Here is a 21,181-nt window from a genome sequence, read left to right on the forward strand (position 1 = left end):
GAGGCAGGAGGCAAGCTTAGGGTTGCCCTACACTTCTGACATCTTAACCTTCTCCAGAACATTTTGAAATGACAAACTGTATAGAGGTAAAACTAATTAGTGGCTGCCAGGAGACAGGGATGGGGGGAGCACAGGGAAGCTCCTTTGCAGTGATGGAACAGTTTTGTATCTTGATTTTCATGGTGGTTACACAAATACACGATTAAAATAGCATAGAACTATACATATGCACACATACAACTGCACACGAATACATATAGAAAAACAGTGAAAACTGAGTAAGGTCTGTAGTCTGGTTAACAGCACAGTATCATACTAATACAAATCTTCTGGCTTTGACACTGTACTACAGTTATATATGATGTCACCTTTAAGGAAAGCTGGGTGAAGAATATAGGAACATCTATGTATTATTTCTGCAACTTCTTGTGATAATTGTTTCAAATTTTTTAAAAAGCTAAAAAAATGATGTGTTCAAATGCTTTTTAAAAAGAATCTTGAGTAGCAGAACAAGCTGTTGCTGCAGAAATGGAAGAATAATTTCTGATTTCGTTTTTTGCCAACAGAATTACTCTCTATTGCATGTCTACCTATCATTTCTTTACTCTATTTTTCTTGAAGCTAACTAAATAAAAGCTTCTCAAGGACATAGGCTCTATTCTAGTAACCCCTTTCAGTGCCTACTGCAATACAGATGTTAAAAATAAAATACTAGTTTTGAATTGAGCAAGTTAGCTAATTCTGGCAGAATCCGATACATTTATAAAGAGAACTAGAGTTAAGTTACACTGACTAGTTTTGCGACCTTGGTTACTTACACCTCTCTGAACTTTGGGCTCCTCATCTATGGAATGAATATAATGAGTATTATGTGAGAAGACTGTCAGGAAAATTAAGTGAGTTAATGTATGTAAAGTACTTAGAAGAGTGCCAGACAAATCAGAATAGCTCAATGTTATTTTTCTAAAAGATTTTAAAAATACGACTTTTAGGTGGATCCATTCTGATGAATCAAAATGATAATAAAATGGTTAAGTGGTTATTTCCTTTAACTATTAGGTTTCAATGAAAAAAGTCTGTGGGGATTTTAAATTTTTTTAAGTTTATTTATTTTGAGAGAGAGAGTGAGCAATTGAGCACAAAGAGGAGAGAAGCAGAGAGAGGGGGCAGAGAATCCCAAGCAGGCTTTGCACTGTCAGCATGGAGCCCAACATGGGGCTCAAACTCACAAACCATGAGATCATGACCTGAGCCAAAACCAAGAGTTGGATGCTTAGCTGACTAAGCCACCCAGGCGTCCCTGTTTGTGGGGATTTTAAAGAAAAAAGCCCAATATACCATCTTAAAAGTACCTATGATATTTAGCCTTTTAAAAATGACTACTTATTACTTGTACTGAGTTAAGTTCCAGGTCCTAATAGTTTCTAATAACAATAAAATATTATATGTAAAATTTCAATTAATAAAGGTTTAGTCTAAAGATTTCGACTTTATGTACATTATGTGACTCTCTTACCTAGCTGACTTATTAATCTTCACTCTTTTTTTTTTTAATTTATTTTTGAGACAGAGAGAGAGAGAGCAGGGGAGATACAGAGAGGAAGGGGACAGAGGATCCAAAGTGGGCTCTGTGCTGACAGCAGTGAGCCTGATGCAGGGCTTGAACTCACAAACCGTGAAATCATGACCTGAGCCAAAGTTGGACTGCTTAACTGACTGAGCCACCCAAGTGCCCCTAATCTTGACTCTTCTTAAATGACAGTTTTGTATTCTCTCTTACCCACCTTTGCTTAAATGTCATCTCTACTCAGAAGCCTTACCCCACTTCCCAGAGAGGATGTATCACACTACAACCATCTAGCTATAGGCAAGACTGCTCTACTGTGCTAACTTTTATAATCTCTTGCACACAGTATAAATCCTGGCACAGAGTAGGTCCTCAACAAATATTTGTGAATGAACCAACCACTGACATATTCCCATGGCAATTTTTACTTGCTACCATTAAGGAACTTGGTATATTGAATTATAATTATTTTCCCATTTGTCTCCTCCATTAGAGTGTAACCTTTTTGAGGCCAGGGCCCATGTCTCACTCATGTTTGCACCCTCAGTAACTAGCACAGTGAGTGGAACATTTATCAAAGATATGTACTGAGAGGCTACCATGGGCCAGGTATCGTTTTCCAACAGTGGACAAGGCAGTCACAGTTTCTTATGGAATGACAATAAAGGATAATAAAAAGGATAATTTTTATTGGGACTAATACTATGAAGACAATAAAGCATAACAATGCGACAGAGGAATAAGGAGAAGTACTAGTAGTCAGGCCTTTGTAAGGAGATGATACTTGAGCTCAGAACAAAATGGAGCCGGTCATGTTTAGGTCAGGAGTAAAGAGTCTCAAGTACAGGGAACAGCAAGTACAAAGGCTCTGAGATAGGAATCAGTTGGGTTTGTTTAAAAAAAAAAAGGCAGGTGTGGCTGGCACATAGTAAACTAAGGGAAGAGAGGAGAAAAGGTCAAAGAAGCAGGTCAGGGCTGGAGCATGCAGGCTATCCTAAGTTTAAACTCTATTCTAAGAGCACCACTGGAGGATTTTAAGCATGAAGTAACAGAATCTAGTTTACATTAAAAAAATTACATTGGTTGTTAAATGGTAAAGAAAAATTGCGGGGGATCATGAACTTCCTTCCACAGGCAGACAAGTTAGGAGACTATGCAGTGGGGGGGGGCGGACAGCATGGAGGCAGTCAAGATGGACTGAAATAGACAGATGGGTGATAAATTTCAAAGACATGGCTGGCAGGACTTGCTACTGAACACGGGAAGTAGGGTGTGGGAAAGAAGAATCAAAGATGTCTCCTGGGGATCTGACTCGAGCAAATTTACTAAAACGGGGAAAGAAGAGGAAATATCTACTATGCTGGACTAAGAAAGTTTCAGATGTCTATTAGATAACCAACTGGAAAAGTAGCACACAGCAGGCACTTGCTGCATACTTTTAAAAACTACCACTTTCGGGATAGACTCATCTACAAATCAAACATATAATACAGCATTCCAAATTTGGCTAACTCTATTTGCTGCTTCCAAGATAACAAAGATAAACAGAAAAGAATAAGTGACTGAAAGGACCAGAGATCTCAGTTCATTTGATGAAATCTCATTTTTGCTATTATTGATGCTCCTTGACCCAGATTTTTAATATAAAGGTGCCATATAACCTCCTGCGGCTTAGTGCCTCAGTTTCCTCAGCCATTAAACGAGAATAACAGTACCACCTATCTTGTATGGCAATCACTTAGTACCACATCTGGCATATATAATTGCTCAATAAACATTACCTATTATGTTCCAGACGGAATTTCCATTTAAAAAACATTAAAATGTTCTATTATTCCACACTCATTCTGGAACAACAAGGGAAGTGTCTGTGTTTATATTTTATAGATGGCAAAGTGAGGTACAGAGACAGTTGAATGGAGCAGTACACTCAGGTGCACACAGTTAAAGTAGAGCAGACAGGCACCTGGCCATTCAGGCAACTCCAGTGATTTAAGGTATGATGCTGCTGTCCCTTCTAAGAGTGGGTTTTTCTTTCACTTTTTTTTTAAAGAAGTAAAAAAGGAATAGTGCTTTGTGACAAAAGTCATAAGAAAGTCAAGGATGAATGCAGAGAGATCTGCATGTTGTAAAAAAGGCCTCGACCCTTAACTTTTCTCTGTAAAGTGAAGGGAAATACATTAAGTGCAAATTCATCTCGTGAAGCCAACTGTATGGGAACAGCTGATCGGGTAACGCTCAGGTTTGAAATGATTTTCACTAACTCAGCTAAGAATGGAAATAAGTACTTCACATCCCCCGACCCCTTTTCACTCTTATTCCTTTAGAAACGTCATAATAGTTTTTTCCTTCCATTCTTTTACAAGCAAATTTATAGCATTCATAAAATTTTAGACTAAGTCAGAAGGAAACTGAGAGGATATCTAATATATTCTTTCATTTTAAGGTAAAGAATGAGGCCCAGAAGGGAACTGACGAAAATGAAATGAAAGCCAAAGTGGCCTGGGACCAAGTGTCCTAATGCCCCACGGGTTACTCTTCTCACTACAAGGGTATCAAATGCCGGGCCAGGCAGTCACCAGAGCTCCTCTGTGTCTATGACAGCCATCATCCATCATGTCACTACTTCCTTCTGAGCCTTAACCCTTTGGAGTCCTAAACCACACTCAAGCTAGCTGCTGCCAGTGATGGTGGCCACGCCTCTAGTGATCTAGTAAATATAAACACCAGATTTCCTGCTTAAAATATCAAGACCTTTTTCTCCCTTCCATTCTGCCTTTTGAATTTTAGAAATAAATAAACTTTTCTGGGCAGTAATAATTTTTGTAGGGAAATATCTAAATTCTACACACTGAAAATGTGGCTGGAGACTGTGAAATAAACTCACTCTGTCTAAAATTTAAAAATAAATATAAGCAAAAGTAATCTATGGTGATAAAAATCAGAAAGTGGTTGCTCAGGGCCAGGGAATGACTGGGAAGAAGCAGGAGAAAACTTTCTGGGGTGATAGAGATGTCCTCTATCTTGAGAAGGACACAGTCAGACTATACACAAGATCTGTGCATCTCACTGTTTGTAAGCTGTATCTCTTAAAAACAATCTAAACTACTCATGCAGAAAATTCAGATTTTAAAATTCTCATCCAAAGAAGGGACTTGAACCGCAGTTCAGCTGATGAAAGGCAATGACCAAACTCAGAGATCGTTCAAAGTCAAGCTACACATTTCTGTTCCAACTACTCATGAGAATAATACCCACTAGACCAGAACTTGTGTATGTGGAGGGCAAGTGAAGAGCTTCCTTTCAGGATATGGCTGATGAATGGATTCTGTCTTAAAATAGGAAAGAAAGTGTTATTTAAGAACTGTGTACACTCCTATAACATATCCACCACTCTCCATGGTCTACTAAAATGCATTTAGAATTTAATAACAGAACTTCATCCTAAAGACCACAGAGAACTTAAGATGATAAGGAAAGTAAGCTTGAACACAGCGCAGTAATTACGTTATTAGATTTCTATTTTCTGTATTATTCTCCTATAAAAACTTGGGTGTGTGTAACATTCTGCCCACTGCATTCCATATCTGGTAACACAGTCTTGACAAAAAACAAGAAGAGTACTGAAAAGGAATAAAAAATTGGCTCTCCTCTGGCTGATAAGCACATGATGTTGGCTCAGGAACCATAGGTGAGTAGGAAGACAAATTGGTTAAAGACACTGCTCTGTTAGGGCTTATCACAAGAGGAGGGGGGAGAAGAGGGCAAATTTAGAGTTTAAGTTACAGCTAGAAAGGGAAGACAAATTTCTCACCTCTTTCAGCAAAGCGCATTGCATGATAAATTTTAGCATATGATCATAAAAAGGTCCAGTATAGAATCTGGCATACTGATAAAGGGTAGCTGTGTAAGAAAACACTATGTTCCATTACTAATGAAGGACCCACAGGAGACTGACTGTCCCTCTCCTTAGTGATGGTCATACATACCAAATCTGGCTTCACTCGGTGAGTCAGGGGAAAGGAGAGCCACATAGAGTACAAAGTGGTGAGCATTGTGGACAGCCAGGACTGCTGAACCTCACGGCTTCTGGGAATGCGGTGAATAAAGTATTCGGGAAACTAGAAGGAAAATAGTAACAATCCAAGTCAACCGGGCCATTGATAACCAAGGTAAACACAGCAACAGTTAATGCTTGTAGACACAGGTCATGCTTTGTTTAAAATTTTCATTCTAACTACTTGTAAATTAAGTTACAAAGCCCTTTCCATGCTTTATATGACACACATCATCAGGTTATGACAGAAAAGTTCCTAAATATGATTAAAAATGTTAAAGTTGGTGTTGACAATAAGTTGGGATAAATTTTCTACAAAATATGTTTTAGGCAAAGAGGTTAACATGCTGATACACAAATTGTTCTTACAAACCAACATGTAAGGCAAATAATCTAATACCAAGATGGCCAAAGGAGATGGACAGAGAATCCCAAACAGAAGAAACTCAAACAGCCAATAAACACAAAACGATGGTTAATAATTAAACATAAAAGAAAGCAATAAGTCATTTTTTACTTACCCAATTGTCAAAGACCATGGTTACCCAGTGTTTTTTGAGGGTGCTGGGAAATAGACACTTACATTCCCTGGTACAACTTTTGCTTACAGCTTTTTGTGAGGGCAATCCAAAAATATCTCTCAGAATTTTAAGTGTGTCTACTTTTGATCCACATTTCTGTTTCCAGAAATATATCCCACAGATTCACCTACATGCTTATTCACTGTATCATGCATTGTATTTGTGGAAATCAGGGACAGCCCAAATATCCTCCAATAGGAAATGGAGATGTTCACACAACAAAATATATGAAGATAAATTAACAAATGACAGATTTATATGAGCTTACATGGAAGATGTGCCAAGCTAAATTGTTAAAAAGAATATGCAAGTGGCAGGACAGTATGTTTAATACAGTCCAGGGTGTATTAACAAATCACAACACATGTGTGTTGGTATACACAGATATACACATATTAGTATCTGCTCAGAGAAAATCTGGAACTATTCACCATAAACTGCAAAGAGGGGATATTTTTATTTTCCAGGTCATGTATGTCCACACTTAAAATTTGCAACAAGCATGTATTATTACTTTCATAATAAAAGAAATGAACATTTCGCCTTGAATCAAAGTTCTTGGTATACTTGTTATCTTTTGCTATGTAACAGATTACTTCCAAACCCAGTAGCTTGAAACAACAAATATTTTTGTTTCTAACTTTCTGGGGGGTCAGGAATCCAGAAGCGGTTTAGCAGGGTTATTATGGTTTGGAATCTCTCATGAAATTGAAGTCAAGTTGTTGGCTGGGGCTGCAGTCATCTGACAGCTTGACTGGGGCTGGAGGATCCACTTCTAAGGGGCTCACTCACATGGCTGGCAATTTAGTGCTGGTTTTTAGCAGAAGATCTTACTTCTTTGCTACATGGACTTTTCCATAGGGCTACTTGGGTATTCTCATTACACAGCAACTAGCTTTCCAAAAGCAAGTGATTCGAGAGAGGGAAACGCAGACACCACAATGTCTTTTATGACCTAACCTCAGAAGTCACACTTTGTCATTTGCACAAAGTCCTACTGGTTACAAAGGTCAACCCTATTTAATATGAAAGAGACTACACAGGGGGCTTGAAACCCTGGGGGTTTCTTGGAGCTTGGCTACCACACAGGTTAAGTCAGACAGTAAAGGACTAAGTATTTAATACACTCTTCTCCCCATCCCCCTATTGGCTTAGAGGTACAATATACTCCTTGAGAAAATAGAAAAGTCTTTTCCTAAACTAGTGGAAGACATACAATTATTGGTCCTGAGATTGTGTGTTTAGAAAAAGATATGAAATTGTGTCTGGAGGCTTTTGTTGAGCCTCCAGTATGAGCCTTCCTCATACTCCAGGAAGGCATGAGTATAGTTCTTATATATACTGCATAAAATGCAAATGTACTGCACATGTGACTACTTTGTTTCACATGTGACTGTGAAGACTATTTCCTCCTCCTTTCATGTTACACCAGTGGAGAAGGAGAGATCTGGATTCAATATATTATTCACTATTTCTATTTATTCATCATTTATTAAACCAACATTGTTTTTCCTTCCAAAGGATTAAAGTACTAAATGTTGAACTAGAAAATAATACCGAATAGTTCCCAAACTACAGAGCAAACAGGGAGCAGTAAATAACCAAGCGGGGACAAACCTGTGAGGTATTTTCTTTGAGGTCTGTGCTTGCCTAATTTATGATTATTAATTGGAAAACACATAACTGGCAAAACAGTACTATGAGCCAAAATCCCTTAACAGAAAGCTTTTGGGTCAGAAGTATTTTTAACAGGTATTATGGGGCATCCTTGGAAGTTTGGGGGAAGTAACCAAACATATTAATATCTCTGCAGCAAAACATGAATATTCACACTAACAAGGATAAATAAAGACTATAAGCCTTAGGCCAATTCAAATCAGGTTTTGCTGCCAAAGGTGTGACAAACTTCAGATCCCCTCCATCCCCCAGTTTTCAGAACTTTTTGGTAATTTAGATATGGGATTGTGGAACTTGTACTGCAAAACACATTTGAATCCAATAAGATGTCATTGCTATTATTACAGCAAAAATAACCCAGTAGGGTCTCATTCTAAAGGTTTTTTGGATGTTACTTCCCAGTTTTGAGGCCTGATCTCCGTATCTATAAAAATTTCTTCGGGGCGCCTGGGTGGCGCAGTCGGTTAAGCGTCCGACTTCAGCCAGGTCACCATCTCGCGGTCCGTGAGTTCGAGCCCCGCGTCGGGCTCCGGGCTGATGGCTCGGAGCCTGGAGCCTGTTTCCGATTCTGTGTCTCCCTCTCTCTCTGCCCCTCCCCCGTTCATGCTCTGTCTCTCTCTGTCCCAAAAATAAATAAAAAACGTTGAAAAAAAAAAAATTTCTTCAAAAATGCATGGGTGTTTATAATGTCCCTTGAATCTCTTAAAGCTGCAAGCATATAACTTTATAAAGAAGCAATGCGCAATATTTCTGGATATTTTTAGTGTCTTGAGGGGCTGGAAGCAGTTTGACTAAGGCTCTAGTAGCCCAACTCCTCAGATTCCATCTGCGCTCCAGAGGGGCAAACACACAGGCCTGGCAGGGAGGGGTTTTTCAAGGGCGTCTGTCTGGGTCTGAAGACGGCAGTCTCAGACTAGGACATGGAAGAAGAGACTACATCTCATCCCAGGAAGCAGCTTGAAGAAGCAGAGAAGATGGGTTTAGGAAGTCTTGTCCATTCTCAGAGGAGGAACAGAAACTAGTAGTGGGATGTTCTGGGGTGGAGACTGAGGGACTTCCAAGACGGAAACTAGAAAACAGGCCTGAGGGTGAAAAACAAGGCTAGTCAGCGTGATGGCCTCTGCTTCTGGACGTGCATGCAAGAAGCCTGACCTCAGCCTCCAGATAAGATGCCAGGCTGAGGAGCGGAGTCCCAGTTCCACTTGTGGCTGGAGCTAACTGGGCCAATGATCACACACCTACAGTGGCCAATCACCCAGTTTGCAGAGGAGAATCCCAGTATAATTATTAACAGTGCCCCTTCTGCTCTCAGAAATGTCCCAGTTGAAATGATAAACTATATAGTGACCCACAGGGCAGGACAATGAGTAGGTTCTTCCAAGTCACAGGGAAAGAAATTTATTCAGAACAGCAGGAGGCAACATGATGGGAGAATCTGCATTACCATTAAGGATAAGAGTGTAAGTGGTAGCTGGGAAGAAAGCCAAGCTGAAAGTTCTGTCAATGAGATAAACAGGAAAACAGTCAGGTGATGATGAACTCGGGGAAGGGCAGTGATGAGGAGCTAGACAAGGGATCAGAACCATGACCCTGCCTGGCAGGGACAGGACAGTCCACAGAGTCCACAGCTCTATACTGGAGAGGCCCTCCAGCTCCAGATCCCATCCAAATCTTGCCTACATTATCATTTTTTTGATAAGAAGTTCAGATAATTGGAAATCCTACCCAAAAGATTTCTCTCTAAATCCAAGTCTCTCACCACCCATTCCCCCAATACAGCAGGTCAGTTCTCCTTAGACACACCTTCCCGACTAACCTTTCTAAGATACCCCCACCCCACGTGTACCCGTACTCTTCCTTCCCCCATCGACAGGCTTGCTCTACGTTTTTATTTTTGTATTTTGGGCTTTTTTTTGGGGGGGGGAGGGGCAGGGAGGAGGAGAGAGAATCTTAAGCAGGCTCCACTATCAGCATGGAGCCTGACACAGGGCTCCATCTCATGAACCATGAGATCATGACCTGAGCCAAAATCAAGAGTCGGGTGCTTAACCAAATGAGTCACCCATGCCACTCTACTGGCATACTATATACTTATTTATTTACTACCTGTCTGCCCCATTAGAATATAACTTACCTGAGGATGCCAGGAAATTTAATCACTGCAATCTCAGTGCTTGTGAAGAGTACCTGGTTTACAATTGATGCTCAGTATTTATTGAATGAGTGATTCAATGTTATTTATTGCATGTTAATAGATATTAATCCAATCTTCTTGTCACCTAGCTGAGGTGTATTTAGACGGACGATATAAAAGGGCACAAAGATAGTGATTTCAGAGTGCACCTTTAGGGCCTTATTTGTAGGGGCCACTCAGTAAACAGATTAAAATGAATGGAATTCTTGGGGCTAGAGAAAAAACCTGAGCAAAGCGGGGGACTGGAAGTTTATAAAGAGCCAGAGCCAGGAGGCACCAAGTTCTAAGGGCTTGGGGAAACAGGAGGGAGAATGAGAATGAACCAAAGACCAATGCCCTCTTCCCTAACAATGTGTCCCAGGTAGAGAGCCTAGACTGCTCTCTATGAAACTGACCACTCACAAGGGCCTCAAGAAATGTCTCAACCTTTGTGGGTCCTCTCCCTAGAAAACAGATCCATGAGAGAAGAGTGTCCCCAAAGCTTTGAGGTCTGAGCATATAAGGGAAGGGAGCCTGTTAGGCTAGACAAGAACAGCAACCCATTCTGCACCTGACACTAGAAAAATTCTATGCCTTCAGTTTCGGTATTATGCCTTCTACACGGGTGTGTATTGAAGTGGATGGGAACCTGGGCCATTTTGGTAAGAACAGGGCTCTCAGATTAACTATGCTTGACACACAGAAACTGGTGCTAGGGTATTTGATGTCCCATATTGCCTAAAGGAAATACTAAGGGTCAGGCCATGGAAAAATCTTGAGAGGTTTTTTTTTTTTTTTTTTTTTTACATATAAAATAATCAAATACATGAAGAAGTCAACAAGGAAAAATTATTAATAGAAAGGTTGTATTTTGGTTTTAACAAAAGTTCCTTTGAAGACAAAAGAATGGGATGGAGTTTCAGAGAGCTACAGTTCAGGCCTGGCTATGACCTTTGGCCAGACATTCTCAGGGATTGGGGCATCTGGAGAAATCCAAATGAAGGCATCTTCACAGACATAACTATTTTTGTTAGTCTGTACCTTTGCCTTGAGGGAAATGTCCCTAACCCTCTTTTATGTCCTACTAATGGGATGCAGGACACAAAGGAAGCCTCATCCATCATTTTACCACCCCTACCCCTCACCCCTAGACCCAATATTTAGTTTAGGAGAGGCCACACAACCCAAGCAGGGTCAGTCTTCCCTGGATCCTGGACCCAAGAAAAGTAATTCCTTTGAAAGACACTGTTGGATGTTAAACTGGCTCTGAATCCATTCCACTGGGGCCATGAAATGCATACTTTAGTGTTCCTCTATTCACTAGGCCTTTCTATAATGACTCAAAAGTACTATCATATTTGCCACCAAAACATGCTATTCCGCATTCCCAAGCCAGGAATCGACAAACGAATGGCAGAATATATCATAAATAAATTTCCTGGTTATATATGAAGATCATGAAAATATACATTGGCATTGGCAGGGATGGAGGGTGGGGCACCTGCTCCTGTGGCTCCTTCTTCTAAAACCTCTACACACATTCCATATCTAGCTACTTATTCCCAACATCCCTGCTATTCTTGGTCCAAACTATGACCATCTCTCACCATGACTACAATAACCTCTCAACTCATCTCTAACTCTCCTCTGGCTCCCCTACACTTTATTCTCTACAGAATCACCAGAGATTATAATGTATAGCAGATCTTTCCTTTCATTCTCCTGCTTAAAACCCTCCAAAGGCTTACCAATGCACTTGGGATAAAATCCAAATTTCTGACAACTGTCTCTGAGGTCCTGTGTAACCTGGGCTGCCTTATCTCTCTAATGATTCCTTGTTCACTCACCAACCACATCAGCCTTCTTTCTGTTGTGTGAATACGTCAAATACATTCCTTCCTGAGGGCCTTTTCGATTCATTCTGAGTGGTCTACCGTGCTCCCTAGATTGGATCAATCCAGGTCTTGCTTGAACATTACCTCCTCAGAGAGGAGGCAGGCTCCCCACATGCCCCTCCCCCGATACACGGTCACCTTCCACCACACTGTCTTATTTTGCCATCTTCACAGCAATTACTCATACTTCCAATTAACTTGTTTGTTTGTGTGTTTGACTGGTGTCTGCCTCTCTCTTCAGAACACAAGCTCCATGAGAGGAAAGGATTTCATCTTGCTCACTGTGTAACCCCACTGTGCAGAACGGTGTTTCATACATCATGGGTGCTCAGTCAATACCTGCTGAACAGATAAATGACTGTCACTATAGTTTCTAGAAGTTCAGTCTGTGGTCTATGCTGGATAGGATGCTGACTCTTTACCTTGTAACATCTCAGGATTGTAAGAGACCAACTAATCCAACCTCTCCACTTCACGGATGAGAAATCTGAATTCTCCCAAGGTGACACCGCCAGCAAGTGGTAGAACAGGTCTTCCATGTGTCCTGAAATATGCTCCTGACTCACCCTTCTAAAGGCCCTTCTTTGATCTCTGCACCTCAGTTCTGAGGAATACATAAATGAGCTGAACCAATTTCCCATGGAGCCGTGTTCTCTGCCTTCTGTTGCTTCTATATATAGCCAGCTACCCATTCTGACCCATTTTCTTTTCCTTCTCTGTTCTTCAACTCACCTACCCTCTATATCTACAGCCTCCAACCCACAGAGCTTGCCTGCTTCCCTGGCTCTGTGGGGACTGAGCTCCCTGCGGCCTCCGGTCACCTTCTCCTTCATACCCTGTTCTGTGCTGTAGGTTTGGCATACCAGCCCCAACTACCACTGTTACCAAGGTGTCCTTCCCAGCCTCCAAGCCTTTTTGGTAAAAACAAACAAAAAAACCCCAAGGAAACAAACAAACAAACAAAAAAACAGAGTAAAAATACAGGGACTCAGAAATCCTCAGAGTTTTTGTTGAACCTTAGCAAGTCCTGTTGTTTTGCTATTGCTCCTGCCTGGTAGCCAACTGGGTTACATAGAAAGTATATTCTACTTGAGTCCTTTTTTTTTTTTTTTTTTAATGTTTATTTATTTTGAGAGAGAGAGAGACAGAGAGAGAACGTGAGCAGGGGAGGGGCAGACAGAGACGGAGAGAGAGAATCCCAAACAGTCTTCAAGCACTGTCAAGCTCAGAGCCCAGTGTGGGGCATGATCTCACAAACTGCTAGATCATGATCTGGGCCAAAATCCAGAATCGGATGCTTAACTGACCCAGGCACCCCCTGAGTCCTTTCTTTCTGTGCAGTTCTATGTGTATATCCTGCAGTGTGTGCATTTCTTGCAACATGATTCGGTCTCTTTCACGCAACTGGCAGTAATATAAAAGACAAAGAAGTGAGATTCTCTCTCTCCCTTATTCTCTCTGCACCATATCTTAGAAAAAGACACATACTAGTTAGTGAAACCTCCTTTTCATCCATCTATCTAAACGTCCTAATTAAGAAGAGGCAGAGGCCATGTGCTATAGTATTGTATGTATACCCACAGAGCCTCCCAGTGTTTCCTACACAAGCTTGACTGACGCCTAACTAGACATAGAGTGGCAAGACAGCCAAGAAAGGGAGAATGTTTACTAAAAAAAAAATAATAATAATAAAGTAGAGAAATGGATTTTTTTCCCTCAGTCTCTAGTTTGTCTGAAATTATGTGAAACACTCAGTTAAATGCTAATAGTATATGACAACTTGTAACTTTCAAAGTATCTTCCAGAATTACATCACTGCTAAAACCCACAAACATATCTGGCTTTAGATCTGTGACAACCTAAATAGAAGTTTATAGTGATTTAGATGGAAATAATTCCACCAAGGAATCCAGATGGCATCATAAACCACAACAGAGCAGATTAAGTGGTCTATGAAGTCATTCTCTGCTGTTACCACACATTGAAATGTACAATATGTTTATTATTTAATGAATGCCACACTGTTGCAGAATCTTGGAAACAAGACAAAACTAAAACGGTAAAATTTCATTCAACCAAAAAGGGTTTCAGCTTTCTTTTATAACTGTTTTCTTAATAATGCAAAGTATAATGTACATACTAGAAGAAAACTATGTTGGATGTTTCTATCATTCTGAAATCAAGATGACCATAATTCACTGTACACACAAAAATGTCCTTATGTGCATGTCCTTTAAGTACTTGGTAGGTGCTCACTTCATGGTAGCTGATGAAGGAGCGAAGGGGCCAAGGGTCCCAGACTGGGTCTTGCTGATAACCAGTTCTGTCACCTTGGGTAAGTCAACTTCTCTAGACCTCAGTCTTTCATAAGGAGGCCTTGCAAGATCAGGATCCTCAACTAGCCACCATGATTCTACAACTGGCCCTCAAGTCTAACCCGTCAAAGACAAGCAAGGCTGATGCTCCCTGCTTGTCCCATGGCTTTCAAGCCACTCCTCACTTTACCTTTAGAAGCATTCCACTCCTGGAGGTCAGGGCAGCAGGGAAATAAAAAAGTCATTGGTTCTTAAAACAATTATGGGACTCTGGCCATGCAAATTTTTAATGTCCTTTGTAATGAATATTTAGTTGTCCTCTTCTCAGCCTCTTACTGCCCCCTTCTTTTGCCAACAATAACCAATTTTCTTTTGGGTAACTCACTCCTCTCACACTCTCAGGCACAGTTTTGGTGGGATGTTAGCCCCTGTCTCCTTCACTTCCAAACCTCTAGTACCATGAGGAGGCCTGGAATGGCTTAAGCAACATGGGAATAACCCTCATGCCTGGCCACAATGACTGGCTGAAAGACAGGGCTATAACTCAGCTGAAGACCATGAGACTGGAGACATTAGGAATTTGCTGGAGTTTCTGGGAAAAAGAAGTTTCTCTCTCTCTATCTTCTACACGTTGTAAGAGACCTTTTTCCCTGCACAGGCTAGTGCAAAGATAGAAAGCCAGGAGGTACTACTGGGTTTTGCCACCCTGAGGGGACAGCATAGCTGCTGGAGCCAGCACTGTGGGGAGCCTGATGGAGGTGACGCTGCAGAAGATAGAGCAGACAGCCATTGACCATCGCTAGTGAAACTGCTGGGCACCTGGACCAAGTCTCACCCAGAAATAAGACTGAATTTTTCCCCTTTGCAAGTAAACAAATTCCCCTTAGTGTTCAAGCCAATTTTGAGTTTAGTTTTATGTCACTTGCAACTTAAACACCCTTCCTTTTAGCTTTAAAATGATATGAATGTTTAAAAAATTAAAAAAAAGGGGGGGGGGCGCCTGGGTGGCTCAGTCAGTTAAGCATCCAACTTTGGCTCATGATTCATGATTCATCATCGGCTCATGATTCATCCGATCTCACAGTTCGTGAGTTCAAGCCCTGCATTGGGCTCTGTGCTAACAGCTCAGAGCCTGGAACCTGCTTCAGATTCTGTGTCTCTCTTGCTCTCTGCCCCTCCCCTGTTCACACTCTGTTTCTCTCTAAAAAATAAATAAACATTTAAAATAAATAAATAAATAAATAAATAAATGTAAGACTATTTCCCTTTTTTACAAAAGAAAATATATCAATATCATAGATGAACACTAAATTGCAGTGCTGTGTTTTTCATTTCATTCATTAAATACCTACCAGGTGACAGGAACGGGGCTAGAAACACAACGGTGAGGAAGGCATTCATAAGGAATTCAGTAGAGAGTAGCAGAGCAACACAGAAAAACTAGCAATTGCAATCAAAGAGCGTAATACAAAAGGAGATATAAGTATTAAATATAATGTTAGCACCAAGTAAGAAATGATGCACTATACTTTGAGAAGCTAAATCGGGCTTTATGGAAGAGATACTTGATCTCACTTCTTGGCAGGATGTGAAATTTACCAGGCATAGCAGAGGGGGAAAAAGGGTCTTCCAGACATGTTCAGAGCAGTGACACATGAAATTGCATGAAATTTGGGGGGAACTGTTTGGTATACAAGGAGCACAGGAGAGAACAGCAGAAAATGGAGCTAGGGAGGCAGGGCCTTCAAAGCCATGCTGAGGAGAATGTACATGAAGCTAAAGGCAATGAGGAATCCTTGGAGGATGATGAGAGCAATGTGACCACATCTGCATTCAGGAACCACTACTCTGGCAGAAGGGGTGGGGCTCCCCCAGAATCAGATCCCTGAAATGTATCAGGAGAACGATGTCCAAGGCCTAAAGGATACTTGCAGCACTGAGATGAAGGAATGGAGAGGGCCAATGGTGGGAAGGAGGGACTTAGGGAGGCTGGAGAGTTTGGGGTGACTCTCAGGTTTTTAGGTGGGGTGAATGGTGAAAGGGGAAACAGGCTGAGAGCATATCATTATTCATTATGGTCTGGTTTTCAGCATAATTTTATGAGTCAGTAAAACAGTAAGTATAAAATATATCAATGTTAGAAGATATTACAGATAATTTTTAGGTTGAAATGGGGCAGATGGTTTGTACCTAAAATGGGGCAATGGGTTGACCTGGGAGGTACACAGAATAAGATAACCTAGGAATCCAGGAAAAGGGAGCGCTCAGAAATGCAGGTTCTAGGCAGGCACCAGAGGGCCCTACTGGAGCAGCAGCCTCATTTGTCTTTCGTAAGTCAGGCTTGAGAGCCAGTTGTGGGGATCACGGTGGCTTTCTGAGGACCCCCTGATCTCGTCCAGGCCTCTACTTCACAGTAAGAGAATGAGGTCTGGAGAAGCTACCTCCCCTGGTTATCAGCAGGACCCAGTCTGGAACCCATGGCTCCTCCACCCACAGGTCACTCGGTGGCACTTCCTCATCAGCTGCCATGAACTGAGCATCTATCAGGTCCTTGACAGACAAGTAGACATGCCTCTGCACTCACCACTTTCACTTCCCGACCATGATCTGCCCTTTGGTCAATCCTGAAACTGAAAGTACAATAGTCAACCTCATTAGTTGCGTGGCTTGGAATTATGTTATGCCTGGCATGATTCTAACTACCAGCTCCATAATTACTTCCTGGTGCCTAATGGCTAAAAGGCACGAAAGAACCTTCGTTTATGCAAAAGGAAGGACAAAGGGAAAGAGGCCACATCCTGATTTTATGACAACTACGATGACAAGTTACTGTATGCTCGGGACCATAATATAAGTATACATTAAAAAAATATGCTTTATGTAAATGTTTACATGTAAACATCGGTTATTAGAATGTCTCTAATTCACTTCAAAATGGAGAAGTAGCAGCACTGTATTCTACACTGCTACTGGCTCTGCATGTTGTAAGAACCCCACATATATTAAACTGGCACAGGCATTCTGGACACGTGATTAGAAAGTCCAACAACTGCAATGTTATTCATAGTTTCTTCAATTCCATCAATTCAGAATCTGATGCAGAGAAATCTGACTTGCCTTTGTTGTAGAGATGGAGAATGGGATAATTAAGATTTAGGAAAGAATTTAAGAGACTCAGCTATTTAAAATACTTCAGAACCATGTATACATCTACCTGATAACAGCGTTTTGAAAATACTCATCTATTCACTGAAACAGCCACACCAGGATCTCTGTTTGCAATAAACTACCAACATTTTAGTTTGGTATTTCACTCATTTATAATGGCCTTCACCAAATTAGACGTATTCTTTATACCTATAATTGAATGCAGTCAAGATCCACTATAAAGAGGAAAAGTGTTTATATAGACTAATCACACTCTAAAAATGAATGCCACGAGTTTAACAGAATTCACAAACTGAAACGAAACCCACGATTGCAACTATATAATTTACAAAAGTATTTCTTTCAGGATTGCTTGGGAATTGTGAAAGAGAATGAGCAGATGCCTTAGATTTAGAAGTTTCAGTAAGTTATAGCCAACTTCAGCCCACTCTGTGAAGTTAGCACCCCACCTTGTGGAAAATAGTAGGTGTTGTTGAATGGAAGCACGCCATGTTAATTTCAGAGGCCATGCTTGATAAATCCTGCAACCACCAAATTGCCACTGAGTTATACACATACGTAGAATAAAAGATACAAACCAAAATATTTCTATTTATTAAAGTAGCAGAAAAGTAATGTGTTTCCAAGATACAAGTATACCCGTCCCAAAAGACTGGTCCTTATGATATGTGTTTGGGTTATTTAGAAAATAAATATTTCCTATGCATAGATTACTATTTCCACAGGTGCTTTTACCACTTCTTAGTTTGTTTCAAAACATAACTTTAATTGTTTTCTAATTGTAACTTAGAAAATACAGAAAAATGTTCAAAGACAAAAGCAAACATCAACCATTATTCACAACCAAGAGATGATCCCTCTACCCTCTGCACAAACTTAAAAAAATATTGGGTCACTTAAATCCTTTCTGTAACTGAAAGCATTCTAAGATGACCTCAGGTTTCTAAAACTGAAATAATTTTTTATCTTTTAATTTCACCAACTTCTTTCCCAATCTCCTGTCATGGTTCAAAAACACCCACCATTTGTCCAAATGTGTCCTGTGTTTTCCAATTTCCTAGCCCTGAGATCTCTCCTTCCCCTGTATTCAAAGCACTTACTTTTTTTTTTTTTAATCAAAGCTATATAAATAAATATATGTACACACACACACACACACACACACACACACATATATTTGTATGTATGCATGTGTGCACACACGCACGGTTTTGAAGTTTCCTATGAGACTCTCAGTTTGGTTAGACACCTGAGGTAATTCATCATCGTTACTGGCTTCTTGGAAGCATCCTTTTTGGAGTTCTCTGTCCCCCTGCTCAACTTCCAACTCCCAACCAGTTGTTCTCTAGGCCTGCTGTATGTGGTGGTCTTCATATGGAAACTCCCTTCACTGCCATCCTGAAAATTTCCTTCATTTCTCTTCTGGGCTGGAACCTAGATTCCAGGACCACAGTCTTCCTCCTTCTTAGGTCCTCCTTGTTTTGGTGAAGCACATCCTCTATGAAACGTCGTATGGGAACTGGTGTGAGGATTGCTCTAATCATTATTCTGAATGCCACTTGGACTCCAAACGTGACTCATTTTCCTTTGCTTTTTGGAAATTTTATCATTAGTTCTGAAATTGCATGATGATATATCTTCTGTGACTATAGTTTTACTGGGCTGGGGATACTCCTTTAGTTTGAAGGTCACATCCTTTAGATGTAGGCATTTTTCTTGGGTGATTTTTTTTTTTTTAATGACACCTGCCTGTGTTCTTATTCTTTCTGGATAGTAGCCTTCCAACATCCAGTTTGATTATCTAATTTTATTATCTTTTCTCTGTTGGTTTTATCTTTTTGTTCCGCTTTATACCAGAATCCTTCAACATGATCTTCCAATATTTTCATTTTTTTTATTCCTACATCAAAATTTTAATAGGCAAGGACCTTTCTAGCTATATGAGTTTTTTTAAAAAAAATGGATATCATTCTTTATTTAAAGACACAATGTCCTTTCATTTCCCCGAAGATACTGTTTTCCTTTAAGCCCTTCCCCTATGCCCTGGCTCATGATTTGCCCTTTCCTCTGATTCCTTTTCTCAAAGTTGCTTCCTCAAATAGTTTTGCTTTTTCTTATGTTGAGGCTTCCCTCCAATGTCTGTAACTGTGGATGTCGGTTCAAGCCAGTGATTCTCAGGATGGGGGTGGATTTCTCCCCCAGGGACATTGAAGCAAGGTCTGGTCTTCAAGACTGGCGGGGGCAGGGTGGGGGGGGGGGTGGTGAGGGGCTAGGAAGGCAGGGATTCTACTGGCATCTAGTGGTGGAGGCCAGAGATGCTGCTTAATTAACATCCCACAATGCCTCCTCACACGATTTACCTGACCTCAAATGTCCATAGTGTCGAGGCTTGGAAACCCTGGTTCATACTAAAGAATGAGGCATTAAAAGGCAGACTCGAAGCTCTATGCCCTGGGTAGGGTTGTCAAGGGGAAGATAAAAATAGTCATAGTGAAATAGCCATTTCACTGGGGGAAATCCTAAATATCAGAATCTATACTTCTATTCTCCTGAGCAAATCAGTTTTCCGAAAGCTAATCTTCAATCTTGTGCCTGGGGGAAATAAATGCAGCATTCTGGGAGCTTATTGGAAAGGAGATCTAAGGGGCGCGTATTGGGGGGACAAGGAGTAGTCAGCTGTTCACTCTCCTTACATCTTCTGTTCACAGGGCAGTGTCTATCCAAAATATGGTTGGGTGTTCCCAGAGCCAAAACCTTTTTAGTTCAACCTCTCCAGGGGTAAATGTTGGGTTTTCTACCATGATAGGGTAGAGGGTCTACCTGGTCTATAGGCAGATTTCAACCAAGAGGCCTCGTTTCAGCCCCAATTTGTACTCCGGCCTCCAGAGGTAGCACTGCTCAGTGGTACTTTGATTAATTAACTAGCACTACCCAATGACACTTCACTTGTTAATTAATTCTGAAGGTTGCCAGTATTTGTGCTTACGCCTCTCCAACTGCACAAAACATTTGAGGCAAAAGGGCACTTCCTTTCCTTATTTGAGTTCTTTGTAAAACTTGGTCCAAATTTTGCACATAGAAGCTAATCAACAAACATCCACTTTCGATTTTCAAGAAGGATTTTACCTTGGGGAAGCCGCAACTTCTAGGAGCTGTTCTGCCCATCTCAAACAAAGAAGCGTCTATTACACAAATGCCAGTACTGCAGCCTCAGCAAGGTGCTTGGTGAATCAAATCTTTAAATAAAAATACTCTCCAGGTGGAAACACTGCTCTCAAGCCATATAAAGCCTTCTCAAGTCAGGAGAGGAAAATTATCCTTAGCAAGGATCTATGTTTCTAAACAAGAAATGAGATCGCTTCTCGTCACCCTCCCCACACGGATTAGTCTGTAACATATACTAGAAATGTCCCCTCTGGCAGCCATTCTGAAGATCGGCCCTCTGGCCTCCAAGGAGCGGTAATGCAGGGTGCCACCACTCCATGTTCAGCAGTGCACTGCCACCTGGTGGGAGCAGGAGGGGATAACAGTGACACGGCTGAGGAGGCCGCACAGTACAACGATGCAAGTTTTTCAACACCTGGAAGGGCTCTTGGGGACCATTTCTAAAGCCTGAAGGACCTTTTCGGTTGGGAGAGAGGGAGAGGAAAGAGAAAAAAAGGGACAGAGCGCAAGGGCGCAGGACTCAGGAAATGGTTTTGAATCACTGCAAGGAGGGGCCGTGCAGTCCCTCTGACTCCCAGGGTGC

The 21,181-nt window shown here is 41.1% G+C and overlaps 1 protein-coding gene across 2 annotated transcripts in view; it reads right to left on the reverse strand.

The window, feature by feature from the left end:
* ALG14 (ALG14 UDP-N-acetylglucosaminyltransferase subunit) overlaps positions 1-21,181 on the reverse strand; it is a 101,688-nt gene that overhangs the window by 58,894 nt on the left and 21,613 nt on the right. For both annotated transcript variants that reach the window (XM_042997957.1, XM_042997958.1), the window contains exon 3: positions 5,557-5,688. In XM_042997957.1, coding sequence (XP_042853891.1) covers positions 5,557-5,688 — 132 coding nt within the window. The remainder of the gene's footprint in view (positions 1-5,556; positions 5,689-21,181) is intronic.

This window comes from Panthera tigris, chromosome C1 (genome assembly GCF_018350195.1).
Source record: "Panthera tigris isolate Pti1 chromosome C1, P.tigris_Pti1_mat1.1, whole genome shotgun sequence".
In the NCBI taxonomy this organism is placed as follows: domain Eukaryota; kingdom Metazoa; phylum Chordata; class Mammalia; order Carnivora; family Felidae; genus Panthera; species Panthera tigris.